The following is a 21,933-nucleotide window of genomic DNA, read 5'->3' as shown; positions in this document are numbered from 1 at the left end:
GAACATCAACTAATTAAAGAAAAGTTCGGCTTTTTTGTATACGAGCGCAATGACCCCTATCCATTTAGATGGGGGGTTCTAAGCCTACAGGTCACGACCCAAACTTGGGTCACAGGGACTTAGTCCTGAGATGGGTCGTATGAATCCACTACCAATCCGGTAATAAATCCATTTGTAGCACCACTGGTTTCAGGGGCGTCTTAACACTTCGCGCTTTAGCGACTTGGGCTGGGACCCTAGCATTTTTTGGGACCTTTGACGAATTGAATTTGATGAAAGAGACCAAAACACGGTTCCAGAATTGATGAATATTTAAAATTTATTCTAAAATTAATGAAAGAATGAGTAAATCAGAATGAATTCCAGAAAACTCATGAAATTAGTAATTCCGGAACTAATGAAATTTTCAGTTTTTTTGAAAGAAAATAATTTTTCAGAATTAGTGGAAGCTTTCAATAATTTGGAGCCCTCTGTTTCATTCGGGGGCCCTTGGCCCGCTTGTTAAGGTACCATGAACTGGTTTCTCTAATTTACAAAAAATGAACATTTCATTAACCAGAAATATTTAATAAGAAAATTTAAATTAAAACTACACCGAGATTGGTCGCTAAGTTGATGATGTTGTTGATTTTGGGTTGCCCCGAGTTAGATAGTGTTTAAATAAATTATAGAAAAGGCTCTTAAAAAAATGTGTGATGAAGTGTGTATAAGTTGACGAAAAGTAACCTATTGGAAATAAATAAATGACAATAAACCCAATAAGTTTTTATTGTATAAAATGCACAAAAATTTACAATGCTTCAAATTACACTCCTTTTTTGTTTTCATTATACACGTCGCATTGGTACCGTAACCTGACTGTAAAATCGCAATCAACACTAAATCTAGTGTTTCAACACGATCCTGAGGTTAACTTTGGTCTTAGTGTTCATATGATGCATAGATGAATCATCTAGGAAAAAACGTCGTGAAATCCAACAATATGGCTTCGCAACAAAAAAAAATAAAAATGGATTGCACATGAAATTATTAACATAGTACGCGTCGCATACAGTATACAGGGTGTCCTGTAAGAGCTAATACGGCCTTTATCTCATCAAGCGTCTGTCGTAGAGATATAGTTTCAATTTGAAAAATGCTCAAAGGCTTTCAAAAATTACTCTGCACCAGTTTCGAAAGTTTAAAATACAGTGTGTGACAAAATATGAAATCTAAATTTTTATACGCCCCCCCCCCCGTCCTCTAACTTCCAATCAGAAAGTTGTTGCGCTGTCTCTCCTGAGGCCAAAGTTTTTAAGTGCAATATTAGCTGAGATATTCGAATTCAAAAATCGGAGAAAAGTTGGGAAAGTACAGCATAAATGAGGGGTAAAGGAGCTTTGTCCGTTAGTTTTATCTGTTCTTTCATAATTTTTTGTCCAATTTTTGAATTCACATATCTTAGCGAATATTGCAGTTAGAAACATTGATTTTTTTTTCTATTGGCCTTAAGAGATACAGAGCAACAACTTTCTAATTCGAAGTTAGAGGACGGGGGGACCATCTAAAAATTTAGATTTCTTTATCTGTAACACATTGTACTTTCACTCTCAAAACTGGTACGGAGTGATTTTTCCGCACATTTTGAGCATTTTCTAAACTGGAATCATCATACCTATAGGACGGACGATTGATGAGATAAAGGCCGCATTAGCACTTACAGGACAACCTGTATGCGTATATACACAACGGGAATATCGTTCTCCAGTTCACATATAACGTGAACATTGCATAAAAACTCAGCAGGCTTGAAGATCCTTACAACAAAGGTCTACCGATAGCTTGGTATCGTTCTTAAGTCCGAAATCACCACAGACTTGATCTCTCCTGAACCACGGCCAAGATCCATCTTGTCCCATGAGTAGGCATGCATCGGCTCTTGTCTGTGCTCGGAGGTCTTCACTGCTGAACTGAAATCCAAATGGCAAGCAATTTAGTCTGAGTCAATTTATAACAACACAAAGATCTAAAATTACATCTTTCATGTTTGTATTATACAGGGTGTTCTGTAAGTCCTAATTCGTCCTTTATCCCATCAACTGTCCGTCGTAGAGGTATGGTTCCAATTTAAAAAATGCTCAAAATGGGTTCAAAGATCACCCTGTACCGGTTTTGAGAGTGAAAATACAGTGTGTAGCAAAATAAAAAAAAATTTAAATTTTTATACGATCCCACTATTTCGTAACTTCCAATTAGGAAGTTGTTGCCTCGTCTGGACAAGTGGACCACATAGAAATTTAGATTTTTTTTACTTTGTAACACACTGTATTCTCACTCTCGAAACTGATACAGGGTGATTTCTGTACGCATTCCGAGGATTTTTTTTATATTGGAACCATAGCTCTACGAGGAACGGTTGATGAGATAGAAACCGAATTAGGACTTACAGAACACCCTGTATGTTATTAATTATATTACTTGTACTAATAATCCTGTAAGTACTAATGCGGCCGCTATCTCATCAACCGTTCGTCGTAGAGGTATAGTTTCAATTTAAAAAATGCTCAAAATGTGTTCAAAAATCACCCTGTACCAGTTTTGAGAGTAGAAATACAGTGTGTCACAAAATAAAAATAAAAATCTAAATTTTTATACGGTCCTCTTGTCTTCTAATTTCGAATTAAAAAGTTGTTGCCCTGTTTCTTCTGAGCATAACGAAAATCATCCCATGTTTTTAACTGCAATATTCGTTGAGATATTTGAATCTCAAATCCGAGAAAAGTTGGGAAAGAACTGCATATACTTTTTTGTTGTTCTTTCCCAACTTTCTCCGATTTTCGCATTCAGAGATATCTCAGTTAATATTCTTTTTCTATTCCAATGCACATAGAAATTTGGATTATTTTTGTTAGCCTCATGAGAGACAGAGCAACAACTTCCTAATCGGAAGTTACGGGATAATGGGATCGTATAAAAATTTAGATTTTTTATTTTGCTACACACTGTATTTTCACTCTCAAAACTGGTACAGGGTGATTTTTGAACACATTTTGAGCATTTTTTAAATTGAAACTATACCTCTACGATGAACGTTTGATGACTTAAAGGCCACATTAGCACTTACAGGACACCCTGTACACAGTGAAAAATCACTTTAATTTTATTCACCAAGGCATGAATTCAGTAAGGCGCCTAGAGAGACGAGTGGACTTATCGTCCTTCATCTTGTAGCCGCAAAACCGGTTTTGTTGTTCAAAGTGACGCCTAATCATAAAAAACACCGGAAAGGGCAGTGGTTTGGCCGCTGTGCGGTCGTGTGAGCACCGAGCTGGACTCTCGTTATGAAGATCCATTTTCGAACCCCGTTGACGGCATAGTGGTGGTCAGCTGAAGTTGGTTTTCTGCGGTTTTCCACCTTCGAGGCGCGAATGCGAGCCGATCTCCCATTTGAAAAAGTCTCACCGCAGAGAGCAGGAAGACTTACAACACGATACCGACATAACATGAAAATTCAAGCATTTCCATTTTAACTTCAGAAAATGGAAGACAGATGGCAGCACGAGCACGAAACAAGCGCAACTCGACAACTCGTTAGGTTCACCCATGCACTCTGAACACACATTCCGGCACCCGTGCGGCTTCCCACAATAGTCTAACAAAGAAAAAGAACAATAGTCTTAGATAGCACCGTTTCCTGCCTGGCTAGAAATGCCTGCTACCCAATTTACATGCTGTCAAAAATTTGAGCAGATTTCATTTTCACGAGGCTCTCGCTACACTTGAGCCTTCCCGCCCCCCCCCCCCCGGGGTGTTTGTGTGGGCCCATGCGTTAAGACGGCACTGGAGGCACTTTAATAAGTGAATGCCGGTCAGATATTTTGTTGTCACCAGATCCTATATTCTGCGGGAAGGATTTCCGAAAAACTGACCATCAATATCAACGCGCCGCCCCTGACAGTAATTGGTGACGCCCCTAGGAGCCGCGACTCACACTTTGGAAACTACTGGGACAGAGAAACAGCTATTGGGTACAGTGATAATACGGACGTCACACTTAGCCTGGATTGGGACTTTAGAATTCTGTCGGAGCAATTTTAACCGTTGATGACGTCAGTCATTAACCAATCAAAACTATTAACAGAGACGCGGGAAGAAATGTCAACCGACGAATGATAATAAACTTATCTATCAGAAAGCCGTAGCAAGTATGGTGCTCTACGGATTTCAGATAAGCCCGCCCTTGAGCTGATTGGTTAAAGTGTATTGTGTCGTCATTTTTAATCCAATTTGATTTTAGGACGCCTTGAAAAATCCCAAGGGCGCTCATCGAGAGTGGAAACACCAGTTTTGTATTCAATGTGACGTCTAATCATTAAAAAAATTCCGTAGGGGACAGCTGTTATATCTGTAGAGATAATACTGACGTCACACTGCTCATTAATGGAGGACGATGAGTTGGCTTGGATTTATCCTGTGGCTGTATGAGTTTTATTAGATATCATCACACTGTCTAGTATTTCCCGTATTTGCTATTGCCAATAGTCAGCTGTTCCTAAACGTCCTAAAATATGCTTATCGTCAGTGCCGTCCTAACGCATGGGCCTACCCTGGCACAGCCTTGGGGGATATGATCAAAGTATTTAAAATTTTCCATGGGATGTATTGAATGGACCATGAGTTATTAATATACCGTCAATCCATTCCTTCGACAAGGGGACAAACAGTATCATTTAGTAAAGGACAATTCATGATTGCGGTGTATTACATGGAGTTTTTCTCTAACAGGATATTAATAAATGGAATAGCCTACCTCCAGAGAATGTGAATTCTAACACAACTGACACGTTTAAAAAGAAGTATGATAAACATAGTGGGATAAATCGAGAACCTATACATACTTAGATTAAGACAACCACATAATTTTTTTTTACGTATATCTCTGTAACCGTTGGCTTTACAAACATATTTTCAGTTACAAAAAGTTTGTAAATGACGTGCAGTTAAAATCTGAAAATTTGTTAGAGGGGTCGTATACATAAAAAAATAAAGAAATTATTTATTTATACAGTCTCCGTGTGCTCAAAAACTCAATTAGAATGTTGTTGTTGCCCTGAGTCTTCTAAGGCCAACAAATAAATTCCACGTTTATAAGTGCAATACTCACTAAAATATTCGAAAAACGGAAGAAATTTTGAAAAAAATCGCGTTAAATACGGGTAAAACGGGTTTTCCGCTTTTAGAATTGTTTTTTTCCAAATTTCCTCCGTTTTTCTAATTAGAATATCTAAGCGAATATTGCACTAAGAAACGTGGAATTTTTAAAATGGCATCGGGAGAGACAGCGCAGCAACTTTCTAATTGGGTTTTTGAGGCACACGGGGACTGTATAAAAAGTTAATTTCTTTATTTTTTTCATGTGTATGAACACTCAAACAAATTTTGAGATTTTAAGTAACTGCACGTCATTTGAAAACTTTCTGTAATTGAAAGTATGTTTCGAAAGTCAACGGTTACGTAGATATCCGCTGTGCAAAGAATTTGGGACAGCTTGTATAGTATTACTTATTATATGACATGATGTCGCTCTCCACTTGTTAATGCAAGATAAACTGGATGTTGAGAAGATAATTATTTTTTGAGATGTTGATTTTTAAGGAAGGAAAAAACTCATCTCTGCCACTACCGGGAGTCGAACTCGGGTCCCTCGTTTGATTTTATATTGGGTTGCTATATTTTGGGTATTTTTGGCATCCAAATTTTTATGAGCATTTTTTTTTTCAGCCACCTCGTTGGGCAATTTGCCTGTTGTGGCCTTTGTACTTGTATTTTTGTTTAAAAATGTCCTCAAATCCGTATGTATCCCCCGGGCACTATAAAGTCAATCAAATATAATAGAACACTTTAAACTTTCACAGCTATATTGACTGCCTTCTTCAGTTCTAATCAGCTTGAGATAATTTGTAACTGATGACAAATGGTGATTATGATGTAGCCTACAATTAGGTTTTTCTCATTGTCATTAATTCTATCTTATTAGGCCACTGCTCGCTCCATTCACTTCAGAAACCGTAAGTGGCTGATTTACTTGTTAAAAATACACACAAAATTACAATAAAAGTTGAAGTGTGAGTAACAATTGTGCTACATTGAAAGGATTCCAAAAATCAGTGACGTTAGCTTATCCTGTACCAGGGTGAAATTGAAACGAATCAGACAATTCATTCTAGTTCTTTTAGCAAAAATATTGAAGTGTTTTTCCTTATTATATATTTCTTTTGTGTTGGAATACCCTTCCTTTGAGAGCATTTTTCTACAAAAGAAGACGTATAAGTATCGCACATGTGTTTTTTGTCTCCTTTTTCTTCTATTTCGAACTGGTATTTGCTTCGTAAATCTGGTTTTTTTTTTATATATATTTTTCACCTGACGCGTTTGTGTTCACGACGCGTATCATGTTAACGTGCTGAACTTGAAGGTATCTTCTTCGGTTAGAAAGCGAAGAGATTTATCTGGGTCGGATTTTGTTTCGTTTTTTTTTCTTCTTGGACATTGCACACCCACACAACATACAACTCCATCGGTGAAAGCATCACGCGTTTCATTCAAGGGCTGGTTACCTCTGTCATGTAAAAGGGCTTTTTTTTTTCTTTGAGAGAGAGAAGAAGGTTTAAAAATATCTATAATAAGAAAAGTGTTTGAACTCGATCCGATGATCGATTGTGTGATTGATTCCGCGGTCGGACAGTTTGAGCATGGTCAAGCAACTCAAACAATACAGGGCAGAGAGAAATATATAAAACGCAATGATTCAGCTTGAAGATACGTTTGAGATTTCGTTCGCGTTTATTTGTGGTCAGCAATGAACTCTTAGTTGGTACCGAAATCTGTGCCGCCAGGATCCCTTATATTAGCAATATTTAACCCTTTAACTCAGTGTTTCCCAAAGTGGGCGATGGAAAGATTCAAGGGGGGGGGGCGGCGATAGAAGCTACGGGTATAATATATGATCTTATAGGTACGCTTGAGTTGGGGGCGATGAGAGAAAAAATTTCTCTGAAGAAGGGGGCGATGGAACAAAAAGTTTGGAAAACTATGATTTAACCGTTTATTTGCCAGTGTTGCACTCAAAAAAGCAACATGAGTTTCTTATATTTTTCAAGTAAATGAATTTTATATTTTGAGCTCGTTTCGGCACTGATGTTTCTAAGCAACTCCTAAACATGTGAGCTGTTCATGAGGTTTCTATAATTATCAACAGAATGGCTCAAAGGTGCACGTCTTTACTTTTATTTCTTGGCAAGACAAGAAAAAACGATTTTCGACTCTTGCTACCACGCACAGTTCGGTTGGAAATGAAGGCGCGCCATTTATCGCTGGTCGCCTGAAGCTCGTTAGGGAAAATGCCGTTATCTATATTCCTCCACCGGTTTGAACCTGGGAACTGACGGTATCCGTCACAGTAACCTAGACGAACATTTTACCACCAAGCCACTCAGGTGAAGCCTACAAACTGTTCGGTGATGAAAAGAACTCTGCTCATGCCTCGTCGATAATGATTTAAAAACAAAAGCCCGATTGATAAAACTAATTTCAGGATAATCATTATCACTATCAGATTAACATAAGAAAAACTGGCGAAACTGCCAGTGACATTTGCAGGGATTATATTATTTAATTCCAATAGCTGAATGAGTTTACTCAGGCAACGGATATCTAGGATGAACACGTCCTTAATTGCTAAGGAGTCTGTCGGTGTCCCATCACGACGTGGGAGGTACTGTAGTTACGCACGCTGCCATGAATCGAAAAATATTTTCTTTCCCTCCATTTCCAAAAAGAGGACGAAACAGTGATTACCAAAGTAGTTCCCATCCTGGACTTTGCTTATACTTACTACAAGTGCATCAGTTCTCGGTTAAACCCGGGGTCCCCCGTGGGTTCAAAAGAGGGGGGAACTAGGGGGGTCCACGTGATGTGCGTCTTAATTTGCACGTATGAATAAATTTTGTAATTAAAATATAATGAACAACTTTTACACAGGACCGGGGGTTCTTGGTTTCCTCAGCTTTTGATCAAAGGTCATCAAATGAATGCTCATTGATAACACTGACCTAAAGCAATGATTTGAGGTAGCCCTTGGACCCCCTCCCCCTGGTTCTCCGGAACATATTGGTTAGGTAGTCGGTGGAATGTGATCCAAAACGAACCATAAATTGAAAAGGAACAATATAAAATCCATACACCCCCTCTGTTGAAAGACTGGCCGGTGGTGGAAACACAACTCCGTTCATGCCTCGCCGATAATGATTTAAAAACAAAAGTCTAATTGATAAACTAATTTTGGGATAGTCATTATCACTATCAGATTAACATGAGAAAAACTGTCGAAACTGCCAATCATTTGCAGAGATTACATTTTTTCAATGACGAGCAGCGATAGATGAACGAGTTTACTCAAGCAGCGGATATCTGGGATGAACACGTTCTTAATTGCTAAGGATTCTGTCGGTGTCCCATCACGACGTTGGAGATACTGTAGTTGCGCAGACTGCCGTAAATCGAAAAATATTTCCTCCCCCCCCCCCCGCCATTTCCACAAAGAGGATGAAACAATGATTACCAAAGTAATTCCCATCCTGGACCTTGCCTACTGGATCGTTGCAAATAGCTCCCAGATGTCACCTTAAACGACTCTTTAACTTGATGCACTGCAGAGAAGCCTGCCTCTAGCGCTTTTTTTTTCATGTTTCGGTGAAGAAAGAATCTTGCCTCTGGGAAAATGAAGTAATTGCTCTTGTGTTTATATCTCTCTTACCTGAGACGTCTATTCTTGGGTAAAAAAAAAAAAATGAACGAGAGTATTTAGTTACGCAAAGGAAGATGATTATACTTCTGTAATTTGAAATTTCTGATGCCGGCTCATTTGGTGCCCTAGATTTACTTTCTGGAGATATCTACATTTTCGCGTAAAAAAAGCTCATTACAATCACTTTTTGTTGAGCAACTTCTCATTACCTTCTCTTCTTTACCCACATTCGTCTTTGTTTCATTTTTTAAAGGGAATGAGTTCATAAGCTGTCAAACGACGAGCACGGATCCAGAGGGAGGAAGGGGGGGGGGTCAATTAGGGCGATCGCCCCTCCCAAGAGCCGAATAATATAGGGAAAATTTGTCTGCACCGTAAAATACGGGATGCTCCGATGCCCCCCCCCCTTTCCTACACCAAGGGTTTTCAAACTGTGCACCGCGGCACCCTGGTGCGTCTCCAACCTTTGTCAGAGGCGCAGACAAAGATTTTTTTGAAGAAATTCTTTGTTTAACTGCTCTGGGGAGCCGCGGATAAGCGCTGATTAGAGAAAGGTGCGAAAAAGTGAGAATCCCTGCCCCCTACACAATAAGTCACTTCTCCGACTCATCGCCCTGGATCCGCCTGCCTCCACTACCATGCAGCTGAAGATGTCTGCCTTCGCTTCATTCGTAGCTGAAGATATCTACCTTCGCTCCATTTGAAGCATAAGATGTTTATCTCTGCTTCATCAGCTGCTAAAGATATCTGCCTCGACCCATCTGCAGTTGCGTGTGCCTGCCCACTCAATTCGTAGCTGAAAATGCTTGCCTCCACTCCATTCTTCGAAGCTGCCTTCGTTCAGGTATGGATACGGGGGAATCCATAACATGGGAAATTTTTCTTTCGTAAAATACGGGATGATCAAACTGACTCACACAATTCGCCCCTCCAACCACATCGTCCTGGATCCACATCGACAGACATTGCAGATCAGTGGTTCTTAACCTTTTTTATCCCATAGCCCTATATTTTCCCCTCCTTTTGTCTTACCCAAGGCCCCCTACCTTCATACAGGAGTGAGACACCTTTCTACTTATATTGAATTGAATTTATTCAAAACTAAATTTATAATGAACAGAAAGTTTGTAAATAAGATCAATCTCTGTGACCCTGGGGCCAGGCATGGATCCAGAAGGGGGAGTGTCGGTGATCATCCCTCCCAAGAGCCGAATTATATGGGAAAAATAGGTCTGTGTAAAATATAGGACGATCAAAGGAATCTACACATTAAATCACCCCTCCTTGCACTATGGGTCCACACCTACCCTAGGCTAGAGCTCAGTGCGTTTCCTTCTTGTGGGGCTTCCATGCATGTCCGTCTCACCATCATGGGCAGGGCCGGACTTAGGCAGGTGCGAAGGGTGCGGCCGCACCGGGCCGCAAAAGGGGATAAAAATGTTTTGATTACATTTTGACTTCAACTTCTCAGCAAAGCAATAACTTAAAATTCAGTCCACGATAGAGAACCTCTAAGGTTAAGGGCGTGGGTAGATAAACGGTTTCTAGCCCTGAGAGACCCAAATCTTCGAGTGCCTGTGGGCCCAATTGCAATTTTTTTCACTGGGAAGCGGACACTTTTGTCCATATTTATTGCCAAATGGCATTTTTTATGACTACGAAGGAGTTTTGCAGTCGTTCTCGGACACCAGAGTACCCATGGACACCCTGGGGTATTGGAAAACCCCTGTTAATAGGGGCCGCAAATTTTTGTTGCACCGGGCCGCAAAATACTTAAGCCCGTCCCTGATCATGGGCCCCCGGGCAAAGTGATATTCAGGGGGCCCTATACTTAGCTAGAAGAACCGCAACAGAGCTTACTCGGAAATCATAGTGCAGTACCAGATCTCATCATGTAGGCTCCCTATGGGTACGAATACTCCAAAGCCATATCCACTTGGGGACACGTGGTCCTTTTTCTATGGACGTCTCTGCCGTATTCTGAAAATAGTGGCATTTTTCCCTCCATATTTCACTTTTTAGCTTTATTCCATCATATCTTTCTGCGAGTAGCCACCCTTCACTACTTGTCGTGACTCCCTTTTCATCTGATATTCACCCATGGCCTCCTTAGAATATCCCAGAAGCGCAAGGGGACCATAAGGCGCCCCAGGTTGAGAATCACTGTTTTAGAGAAGTGGCATAATGACGCTGACTCTCACTCTTCATAACCATTAACTTTGCTTCAAGATGTGTATCCAACGTCTTGTGTGGTCAAAACCTTGCCCTTTTTTGTTTTGCTGTGTCGTAAAAAAGTGAGGAAAACAACGGTTTCACATACTCGTTACTGCGCCCCAGTGAGTTGAGAGATCCAACCACACAGTAATTTGGCTAGTGGTGAGAACGGGAAGTTTTCGTCGCGATTTCATGTGGATCCGATACACTTCAGCAGAAAATCTTCTTTAATGCTGAATTGGGTTTTTTTATCTACATAATAAAAACTAGATTGTGTTTCAACCCGCGTGACAAATCTAATTACACGTCTAGACACTTTAGTTGGAACGTGTGTGCGAAGAGTGTCGATTCGCGAAAGCGTACGTTTGTTTGAAAGTTACTGAAGGACAAGGTCAGGCGTAAATGCGATACGGTTCGACTGTTCAGATTCGATTCTTAATATTACATCGCGAAAGTTTCAAGTGGTCATGTTTACCATGTAAAGGTCTCAGGTATAACAGGGTGTAACTGATGGTCAGAACTGTAAGGGATGATAAAACTCGCCAAAACAAGCAACTTTCGCCACACAATGTGGGGGTCGGAAAGCAAGCGGCGGGCCGTGAGAGGGCGCTGTCTCTGGAGTGGATGAAACATCGCCTTTCTCAAAATCAGTCATTCAGCTGCTCAGTGTGGCCAACTTGGTTATTTCCCAACTCGATCTGTTCTTTTCTCGACCATTTAGTTAGAAAAAATACCTATCTAATTTAAGTCCGATTTCTAGTTGTTTTGGATGAAGAATCTGGTTGGAAAATTTTTTGACTGTTGGCAACACTGTAGCTACTGTCCGTCGTCGATAAGACACCTGTATTGCAGCTGATGGTCGCTCACGTGAGCATTTGTTGTAGAGTTTTAATAATATAAATTCTTTATTATTAATCTTTACTGGGTTCTCCATTTTCATCATCCAGGCGCCCTCTTGTGGCTCTCCGGTTGCTTTTCGACCCCATATTGTGTGGTGGAAGTTGTTTGTTTTGGCGAGTTTCTATCAGCCCTTACAGTTCTGACCATCAGGTTAATTACACCATGTATTTTTCTTTTCATTTTCATTGAGCATTCCACAATAATAGTTTGAAAATTGAGAGACTTACCAAGTTCGTGCAGAAAGACTTGCAGTCCGTTAGGTCCGAACACGAATATGAAGCTCTCATGTCCGTGTGTTTGTACACGATGAGATCACTAACGTGGAGGGAACACGAGCAAGAATGCTCCTGTGTCATATATTGTCCCATGGCAGGAGATTGGGGGAATTTGGATCCATGATGCCCTTGTTGATGGTGATGATGCTGGTAATGATAGCTGTGGTGATGTGGTTTGTTATGAAGTGGTCTGTTGGGCGTGAAAACATGAGGATGAAAATAGTTCGGGTAGTAAGGATGATGAGGATGGCTCTTTGGTTCGGTTTGTCCAAAGAGGAACGGTTTGATCTTCGAGAAGAAAGATGACTTCGAGTTATGTTGACTGTACGCTGCGACATTGTCGTGCTGGTACCCACCACGGAAAGGGAACCGCGGTTTCGGCGGGCGATACGACGGCTGGTAAGTGGACATTGCCGGCTGCATGTGTCGCATGTACGTGCTGTGCTGGTAACTTGGTGACGGTGCGTATGGCATCCTGGAGTACACGTGGTTCTGAGGTGCGTAAGCAAATACTGGTGGTGGTGGTGGTGGTGGAGGATGTGGATGCGGATGTGGCACTCGGGGACTGAAAGGCATCGGTGGTCGCATGTATGATCCTACGGGATGAGTAGCCATTGGAGCTGGCGGTGGTGGCATATAGTGGGCCGGTGGGAGATATGCATAATGTGGGCGTGGAACCATTCTCGGTTGATACGGGTTCATATATCCTGGATAGTACTGAGACAGCACGCTGCAAACACAGAAATGGATAAAATTATAACCATGAAAAAAATCCCCGTATTATTATTTTTTAAATCAATAATGATTGGAAATAACAAAAATGATCGGATGCACTAGTTTCATTATTCGTCAATCAACATCAGCGTGAAATCATCACTACTGACTATATGAGGCAACAGACTATTCGCAATACTGCTGTTTTGCTGGATAGAATGAGGTAATCGTAGTTACTTGGTACCCTCAACCATACCCTGATCGACGATCCAGACCAATGCTCTTTTGAAATAGTTTTAAATTAAAATACAGCATTTTATATAGCTGTGAAGTTAGTAAAGCAGTAAAGGTATCCCGTATAAGATATACAGTATTGTCATACCCTTTTGCTCGAGAATTATGAGACTCACCGATCGACTTGAATCGCGAGACACGGATAATAACAATTAACAGGCCACCTCAAAACACAGCGATAAACGTAATGTGGTGTGACGTATAGTAATGGCATACGGAACTAATGGGTAGCTATAAAAGCCTGGCAGTATCCTGGTGGCCGCAATTCCCGTCGGCCAAATAACGTCATGCGTCAATTGAATCACTGGAGCGGCAGTGTTACTCAGAATCGTATCTAAACGTACTTGTTATTCACGAAAGTGATGTTTTTGGCAAGGACACATTCAAATACTCAAGAAATGATTAACGTTTGGGAATACCATTTTTATAAGAATCTTAATAATAAAATATATTATTCTTAGGGCTATATGCAGAACATTCCTCTGTAATAGTACATTTCAATCTATTTTTAAACCTAACTACAGAACTCACTACCGTATTGGTGATCGTCACTGAGCGTGGACGATAAAATTTAGCATCTCCTCATAAAAAATCTGTTTCTATATTAAATATTTTATATGCAGGGAAAAACAATAATAAAATCCTATTCAAAGTCAAATTTGAGATTTTTTTGTCTTTGCTATTTTTAGCGCCAGTTCCTTTAAAAAATCTATATACAGTACTGTATTTTAACGTGCAGGGAAACTGAAATGTGTTCTATAATTTGCATAAATAAGTAAATGTTCTTTTTCAAATACATAACAATAAAACATCGTACTTTTCTTCACTGTAAGCGGATTTTAATCGCGTATTCGTAACACGTCACACAAAGCAACGAAGCATATAGCCCGATGCCGTCCTTGTAAAGAGTTGAAACCACAATAATGTGTCCATAATTCTGAATAGGCAAAAATGGGGAAGTATTTTATTATGAATGTCTAATCATGCGAAGATATTCTTTGAAGAGGACAGACATTAAATTTGTGTAGTACAAAAAGAATTTTAGGCCATGCACAACTTTGAGGTTAACTTCCCTTTTTTAATTCTGTAACCTAAGAATCTTTAGTATCAAGAAATTCCAGATATTGCAAAAACAAATTGACGATCGCAAGGCATTAAAGCGGAAAAACAACAAGGTCGTATATTACCTTCAGGGTGCGAACAAATCTCTGGTCTAATTTCTCTTGAAGACGCCAGAGGTGGGATTATCATCCATACGAATCCATCATGGCATCAATTTTTTTTTTGAGGATGGTTTAGTCGGGTTAATCGAACAAACGGAATAATCTCTTAAAGGGGTGGTGTCATCGATATCATTCTTCAAGGTGTTGGTCATTGACTGTTTTTATGGCTTTTGACCTTTTGGGGAAGGCTCTATATTACAAGCGTGAAAAAGAATGATGAAACGAAAATATATCTTCTGCTATTGACCTCATTTGCATGTTCTTCGCCGGTGTTTCAGCTTCATAAAGAGAATGAAGCGTGTAGAGTTCTTGAGGATGTGTATTGAGACGTAAGAGCGATCTTTGGTTCGTAGGTCATATTATGTCGGCGGATTGATAACCATCAATTTTCTTTGGTCTGTTTTTTCTTCTTCTCCTCCTCCTCCTCCTGTAGAAAGTAATGAGGTTTTTATGTATCTCTTTTTCAAACACCTCCGTCTGGGCCACACAGGTTTTACTGGTGTTGCTAGACGTGGAATCACTATACAAAGAAACGCTTGATGAGCACCATTTTCTTTTTCCAGCTCTCAGACTTATGGTAATTTTTGGATACACGAATGGCTCCCCCCCTTTTTTTTTTTTTAACCAGAAGAATGTGGAGTTGAGATTTATTTTTAAACATTTTCATAACCGACATACTTAAGATAATTCCACTTTTAATTGTAACTGACATACTTTGACCATATGCTTAGGTTTGGTTTCGGTTCAGTTTAGTTTAATGGATATTCTCGACTACACGAAATTGCCAACCCTTGGATAATCGTGCATCTTCTCTGAAAATTCACTCGGATTCGGATAACTAGTAACATCGGTTATTCAAGGCATCTTCAACCTCTTGCTTATGAGCACCCATACGTGTTCGATGCTTGTCCTGGATTTCATGCTCGCGAAGTTTAGATCGATATCCTGCTCAAGAATATACATTATACTGGTCTTAATTAGGACATACGTCAGAGTTAATATACAAGTGCTCTTCTTTTAAGGTTGAGCATAGTCTGTGATCGCGGCTCGAAAAAAAGAAAAGGAAAAAGAGTCTCCTGAGTTACATTAATCGGATGAATCTTTCATAGATGTAAATTAGTCACAGAGTGATTACCATCAGATCATTTTCAAGGTTTTCTAACGGGAGCTATTGAAAACTACATTATTTCAAACTGCTGAGTTAACGAAAAGGTCCTGAATCGAAACGCTTTAGAACAGGGTTTTCCAACCTGTCCTCAACGGTCTTTAAACGCACGCTAAAGTGCTACAAAGGTATCAAGAATCATTGTACTGATTTAGTTTTACAGTTTTATCAGAAAAAATAGCTCACTGGGACTACTTGAAGCCGGGACTGACACGGGCATGGCTGGGAGGCTCAAAGTGGATCGAAGAGCGTCATGGTAATGAGATTAGATAGTAAAAGAAATATGTATAATTTCTATTTAAAATATGAAAATAATACTTCACACAAGATTCGAAATTTGGTGGTGTCGCTAAATTGAGGATGGATTGCACTTACTAGAAGTTTGGTAAAGGAATTTTTTTGTTTGCCTCGACAGCCCTAATAGCACCCTAAAGTGTTATTTTACCATTGAGAAATCACAACTTTAGCTAGTTGAAATAATATAATGATCGGCTGACAATCACGTGGTCAGCATAATTACATGCAATTATAAATATCTACAGTCATAGGCGTAAACTTTATCCAGCGCATAAGCCCGAGCCCCACTCCCCCCCCCCAATATTTGCCATTATCTTCATGATACCTATAGAAATATTGGTTTTCAACCCCCCCCCCCCCCCAATATTTCCAATAACCAGGCCCGTGTGTACGTAATCAATCGTATCTGGGAAATGAATCTCTTGTCCAGCGTTTCTCACGCTTTCTGAATCCAAAGGCCAGTAAAATATCTGAGACAATTCGACTTACAATTTACTTACAGCATGAGTAGCGTGACCGGTATTTTACCTGGCTTTTGTCCGTTCCGATTTCGTACGATTGTCCCGTTTTTTTCAACGAAGCTTGTTCGAATTTGTAATCCTTACTTGAACTGGTGAATGAAGATAATTTTTATAACATATAAATTATACCGTGATAAAAAATTATGTGACTAAAAATATAAATACTCATCTTAGATCTTACATATTTTGTCATGTTCAACGTTTTTTCCACTTCACTGTGAAATCCCAGTAGTTCTTCACTTTTCCACTCATTCATAATTTTCACCGATTTCAGCAACAATCGGTGATTTTGCCGACTTATGGCAACATTTTTGGTGATAATTGGCACTGTCCCGTATTTTGCCGTTTTACAGATCAGTTTCCCGTAATGAAAGTGGTCCCCAGTGATGATGTACGTTGTTTTTTCCTCATGAAATAATGAGAGATACATTTGAGTTACATTTCAGCTCAGTATACATTTTAGTTTACTGCGATTTGCTTCAGTTCTTTATTTCTCGACTCTTCAGCAATTCTAGCTAATTTGTCATGAATTGCATTTTTTGGTTCATGTGTAATATTGCGATTTCTAGTATTTTCTTCTATTAGGTATATGATAACCTTAAATATGAAAGTCTAATTTTTATCTGAACCAATAACAATATTACTAATACTAATAAAAACATTTTTCATTTAATTAGAATTAAAATAATCAAGTCTGCCTGCAGACCACCTGTACGTTCGTCGCGGGCCACCTCTTGTCTGCGGACCATAGGTTGAGAAACGCTGTCTTGGTCTAATGCTAATCTAGTGATTTTCAAAAATTAGTGCGGACCCCGAGGGTCCGCAAGATGCGGCTAAGGGATGTGTTTCAGATTGGTTTGGAAGTATATTGAACGAATATTGTCCGAAGGAAGCGAAGAGGGAATAAATCAGATTAGATCAGTGTTTCTCAACAGCCAGGTCGCGGCTCGGTACCGGGTTCCAATATCATTCATACCGGGCCGTGAGTGATTAGCCGTCTTATTTTTCTCATTCATTTTCCATTGGTCGTATGTTTGACCGAGCCTTCAACTCACAAAAATGAATGAAACCGGCCCACCGGGCTTGGAAAGGTTGAGAACCACTGGATTAGATTCACATCATTCTGTTGCAACTTCCTTTTTTCCGCATCCAGCCCAAAAAAGTAGATAGATACAGTCGATTGTTTAACTGAACCATGTCTTTAAGAAATCTCAAGGAAACCCAAAAGAAATGTAACTAGAAAAGAATCACTCACATGCTGAAATTGCCGCCATGTTTGCGAATGACTGAGCATCCCATTTACATAGCGTCTCACATCAGTGATTAGTAATTTTCTGCAAAAACTTGTGTAGTATGTGATGCCACTCACCTTTCAGCCTCAGCGAACTTTATCCAAAATTGCATTCCGTTCAAAAAACGGACCTATCTTTTCCAAATATCTAGTTACTATACATCATCGCAATGTAATAGTAATGGTAATTTAGAAATGGGAAAAGAAATAATAATGAGACCTATTTACCTGCTGGAGCAACCTTCGTTGAGCTAGAAATAACAATCTAATAGCCTTTAATGATCTGAAAGCTAATCAAATGTTATTGATGAATGATTAGTTATTGAGATTAACATTTTTTTTTACTTTTAGCGACACCATTGGATTCCTTATAAGAGGCGCATGTATCTGTAATTAACAGGCTCGGGCTTACCATTTTGTGGCCCCCCCCCCCGTGCATTATCTGCATATGTGCCCCGGCCCCGAAGGGAAAATATCACAGGGTAGATTTTTAATAGTTACTATTACAGCCTAGAGAAAATTAATAATTCTTTAGCTTCATTCAGAATAAATACACTAGAAAAACAATGCAGAAACTTTTTAATAGTTTCTTCTAGAAGCCCGTCAAAAACCCTTGCCTAGAGGGGCCCTTGTTTGCCTGTAGGTTATTTGCTAAAAATTCTTAAGATTCATATTTTTTCATCTATAAATTAACAGAATTTTCAAGCTAGGGCTGGCTTTGCTATGCAGCTAAAAGAAAAATGAAATATATGAGGGGTTGAGAATCTCTCTCTCTCAAAGTGATCTTAGGCCAGGATTACACTATAAACGTTTGATAAAAGACCTTTTACAAAACTTGAAAAAAAACCAATAAGCCTATTGGTTACATTCGCTCAAATGTGGCTCAATCTTGAAATTGGTTACAATTTAAAGTTTTATAAAAGAACTTTCCTAAAACTTTCATAGTGTAATCCCGGCCTAAAACACTTTAGACTCCGAAGTGTCTTAAAAGCAAAAAAGCAGTTCAAGGAAAAACTATTTTTTATGAGCTTTCAGAGGAAAGAACGTTTTATTACGTTCTATTATGCTTATGTTACTAAGTTGTACTCCAGTGACTTAGGCTAGTATAACACTGTAAAACTTTGATAAAAATGCTTGAAAAATGTTACCAATAAGCACATCTGTTACATTAGAGCGAGAGCGAACTTAACTGATCCGCCTATTGGTTGCATTTTTCAAGTTTTATGAACGAACTTTTATCAAACTTTTATAGCGTAATTCCGACAACTGTGATTCTCAACCTCTCATACGTATAGCCTCATATTTTAATCCCATTTCATGGTCTGGTGCGGCTGCATCAGTCTCTAGGTTACTCGGACTTGTCTTGGTCCTGCTTTGAACCAAGCCTAGCCCGAAAAAACCTAGTCCAAGCATTATATAGATTAGTAATTGTAATCAATAGCTTTTGTATGGTCGTCTTGGCAAAATCTCTCTAGTGGTTCTCTCATAATCTCTGTGGTTAAGAAAGATTTAGACAAAGACTGAGCGGATTTCGAACTCACAAAACCTCGGAATGTTTTTGGTACTGTAAATCAGGTGGATGACAAATCGACTTGGACTACCATGACCTATATTCAACGGTATTGAACGAGAAATGAGATTGGTATGAAACCAAATAAGAGCTCCAACATAATTTACTGTATATATTATACAGATTAAGACAATTCTAATACTAATTACAATATATCGTCTAGAGTCGTCTACTAGAGCAGGCATCTTCAACTTATTGCTCGCGAGCACCATGGTGCTCCCTGAAGCACCCAGAGTGCTCGATGCACTCTGGTGATTAATTCTAATTCAGTTTTTATAAGGATTTATTAGATATATATATATATAAAATTTTCCAGGATATTTTCACATATTTTGTGCCCTGTGAGATATTGAACAGTATTTCTTCAAGAGTTTATATTATTTTGGACATGTCTTATATATATATATATATTAAATTTTATCAATTTTTATCTTGAGAAGACAAAATACCAATAACGTAAAATCATGCAAAATAGAGAGAAATTCCAAAAAAAATTCACATCATATTAACCCATTAGGTCCCGTGTATATTTGAATATACATGAAAAATACATGGTTAAAACAAAAACCGTATTATACATTTCTTTTCTCAATTTTTTTTGGTATTTCATAAAGAATATCTTCCAGTTTCATTTCAATACGAAATATAGCTATAGAAAAGTGCAATAATATATATATTTTTTAGTCTAAAAAGGGATTGATTGTTTTTGAGAGCTACTGAAATCTTACGTTTGTTCAAAGATTTATAAAATCATACCAAATCGAGGAGATTGGAAATAAAATTCTAGGTAAAAACCAGGGCCGTAATTAGAGGGGGCAACTGCCCCGAGCGGCAAAATTTAGGGGAGCGGCAGTTTTAGGTGGAAACAAAGAACACCGTTATAAAATTATCGAATGTCAAATTTTTGGGTAGGGGAGAGGAAATCACACGTTTCCCCCGGGCGGCAAAAATTCTAGTTACGGCCCTGTAAAAACTATTCAACTTTGCTAAGCAAAATTTTATCTGTTTATAGATAACATTAAAATCAATGCAAACTCTATATTTTACCCTTAGTTAAGCATTTAAGCTAATTAAAAAATCCACTCTAATCAAGTAAATAGATTTTTCATGTAATTCAAAAATGGCTGATTACATTCGTTGATGTAATTCATATATTAAAAATATGCTAAAAGCACTATTTACATCGTAAATTTTTTTTTTTTAATTTTCAATACGTTTTTATGGGAATGGACCATAGAGAGTTGAAATATATTCGACACACATATTTTTAGGCTTTTTTTTTCAGCCACCTCGTTGGGCATTTTGCCTGTTGTGGCTTTTTGTATTTGTATTTTCATATTCAGCTTCTACACAAGATCATCCTTGTTAGCCTGCCAGGACCTTCTTTAAAACCATAAATAGGCTTGCCTAGTATCCAGCTGTTATATCCCTTACAGACCCTGGTTACACAAATGTGTGGGTCACTTTTTCTCACTGTAGAATTTTTTCTTTTGACCTCAGGGACTAGAAGGTTTGACCCTGACTAGAAGGTTTGTGTAAGTTTTAAGTTAGAAATACGGTGAATATATGAACTTTGAGGGCTTTCATCAGAGGGCAGAACTTAAAGTTGAACTTTTAGGAGTTTTTTTGAGAGGGCTTTTAGGAGAAAGTGTCTCCGGGAAAAGTGCAATTTATTACATTAAATTTAGCAATAAAATTCTGGAAAAAATTTGTATGTTAAGATGAATACACCCTGCATCATCTTGGTTGAAAAAATTTGAACAAAGTGAATTATTTCTTTACAAAAAAAATTGAAAATTTGAAGAAATTAATGCTCGGGTCTGAAAGGGGCTAGGCCCTCGAAGATGTCACCCAGCTGTTATACGGATTTATCAGATATATCCCGAAAAAGTTTATGCACCCACAATTTATTTCTATCACTTTTTATCTCGAGAAGGCAACATACCGAACCCGTAAAATCATACAAAATATAAAATTCCAAAAAAAAAAAACAAACCAAAAAATTCCTCATCATATGTAAAAATCATTCAAAATTTTTTCCACAAACACCTGAACTTAAATGTTCCAATTATTCCAACTTACCATCCGATCGTTAAAAAGATCAAACTGACAGCAGCTATTTTAGCCATGATAAACACTGATGTAGTGGACACCGGGTTAAAAACGCGACAGCTGACCACAAGTCGAGATCACGTACGGTTATGGGGGGGGTGGAGAGAGTTTCGGTTTTTATTTCCAATGTCCGATGTCTTCCACTCACAAAGCGATCAACCGAGAGTTTTGCGCACAAGAAAAATGAGTTGTTATAGATGGGATATACCACACACCAACAAACAGTCTCTATTCACTGATATGGAGTTTTAAAGTGCATTGCCGGTTATACCCAGAAGAAATAAAATAGAGCCCCAATTCCTCTTTTCCCTCGTTTTTTTTGTGTTTTTTTTTTACACGTTTAGGTCGAATACTTTTATAAGTCGAGCGTGACGTCACATACCTAACGGGTTCTCATTCTGTGTTATACATTTGTGGGAAAAAAACCACGGTTTTTCTTTTCTCCTCTAACAGAGGTTTTTGTATGGTCCAAAAAGGGTTGAGGTGGTGCTTTAGGGAGAGAATTAGCATCTCGGTGGATGTATCATCATGAACGAGGAGGTTTCGATTGTTAATTAAGCTTCGAAAATCGA

At 38.8% G+C, this 21,933-nt stretch overlaps 1 protein-coding gene across 1 annotated transcript; it reads right to left on the bottom strand.

Annotated features, from left to right (window-relative positions):
- Positions 1-750: 750 nt before the first annotated feature.
- LOC149072373 (uncharacterized) lies at positions 751-21,657 on the bottom strand. The gene is made up of 3 exons (XM_089246344.1): positions 21,332-21,657; positions 12,127-12,904; positions 751-1,949 (listed from the first exon to the last, which is right to left on the bottom strand). The coding sequence occupies exons 1-3, from the start codon at positions 21,376-21,378 to the stop codon at positions 1,779-1,781; spliced, it is 996 nt and encodes a 331-aa protein (XP_089102470.1). The 5' UTR covers positions 21,379-21,657; the 3' UTR covers positions 751-1,778.
- Positions 21,658-21,933: the final 276 nt, after the last annotated feature.

The sequence above is a fragment of the Pholcus phalangioides genome, unplaced genomic scaffold, assembly GCF_987345545.1.
Source record: "Pholcus phalangioides strain wild (caught in Gottingen) unplaced genomic scaffold, Ppha-v1.0 ptg000017l_1, whole genome shotgun sequence".
Classification (NCBI taxonomy): Eukaryota; Metazoa; Arthropoda; class Arachnida; order Araneae; family Pholcidae; genus Pholcus; species Pholcus phalangioides.
The sequence above is the reverse complement of the archived record's forward strand: the minus strand, read 5'-3'. Positions and strand labels throughout refer to the sequence as shown.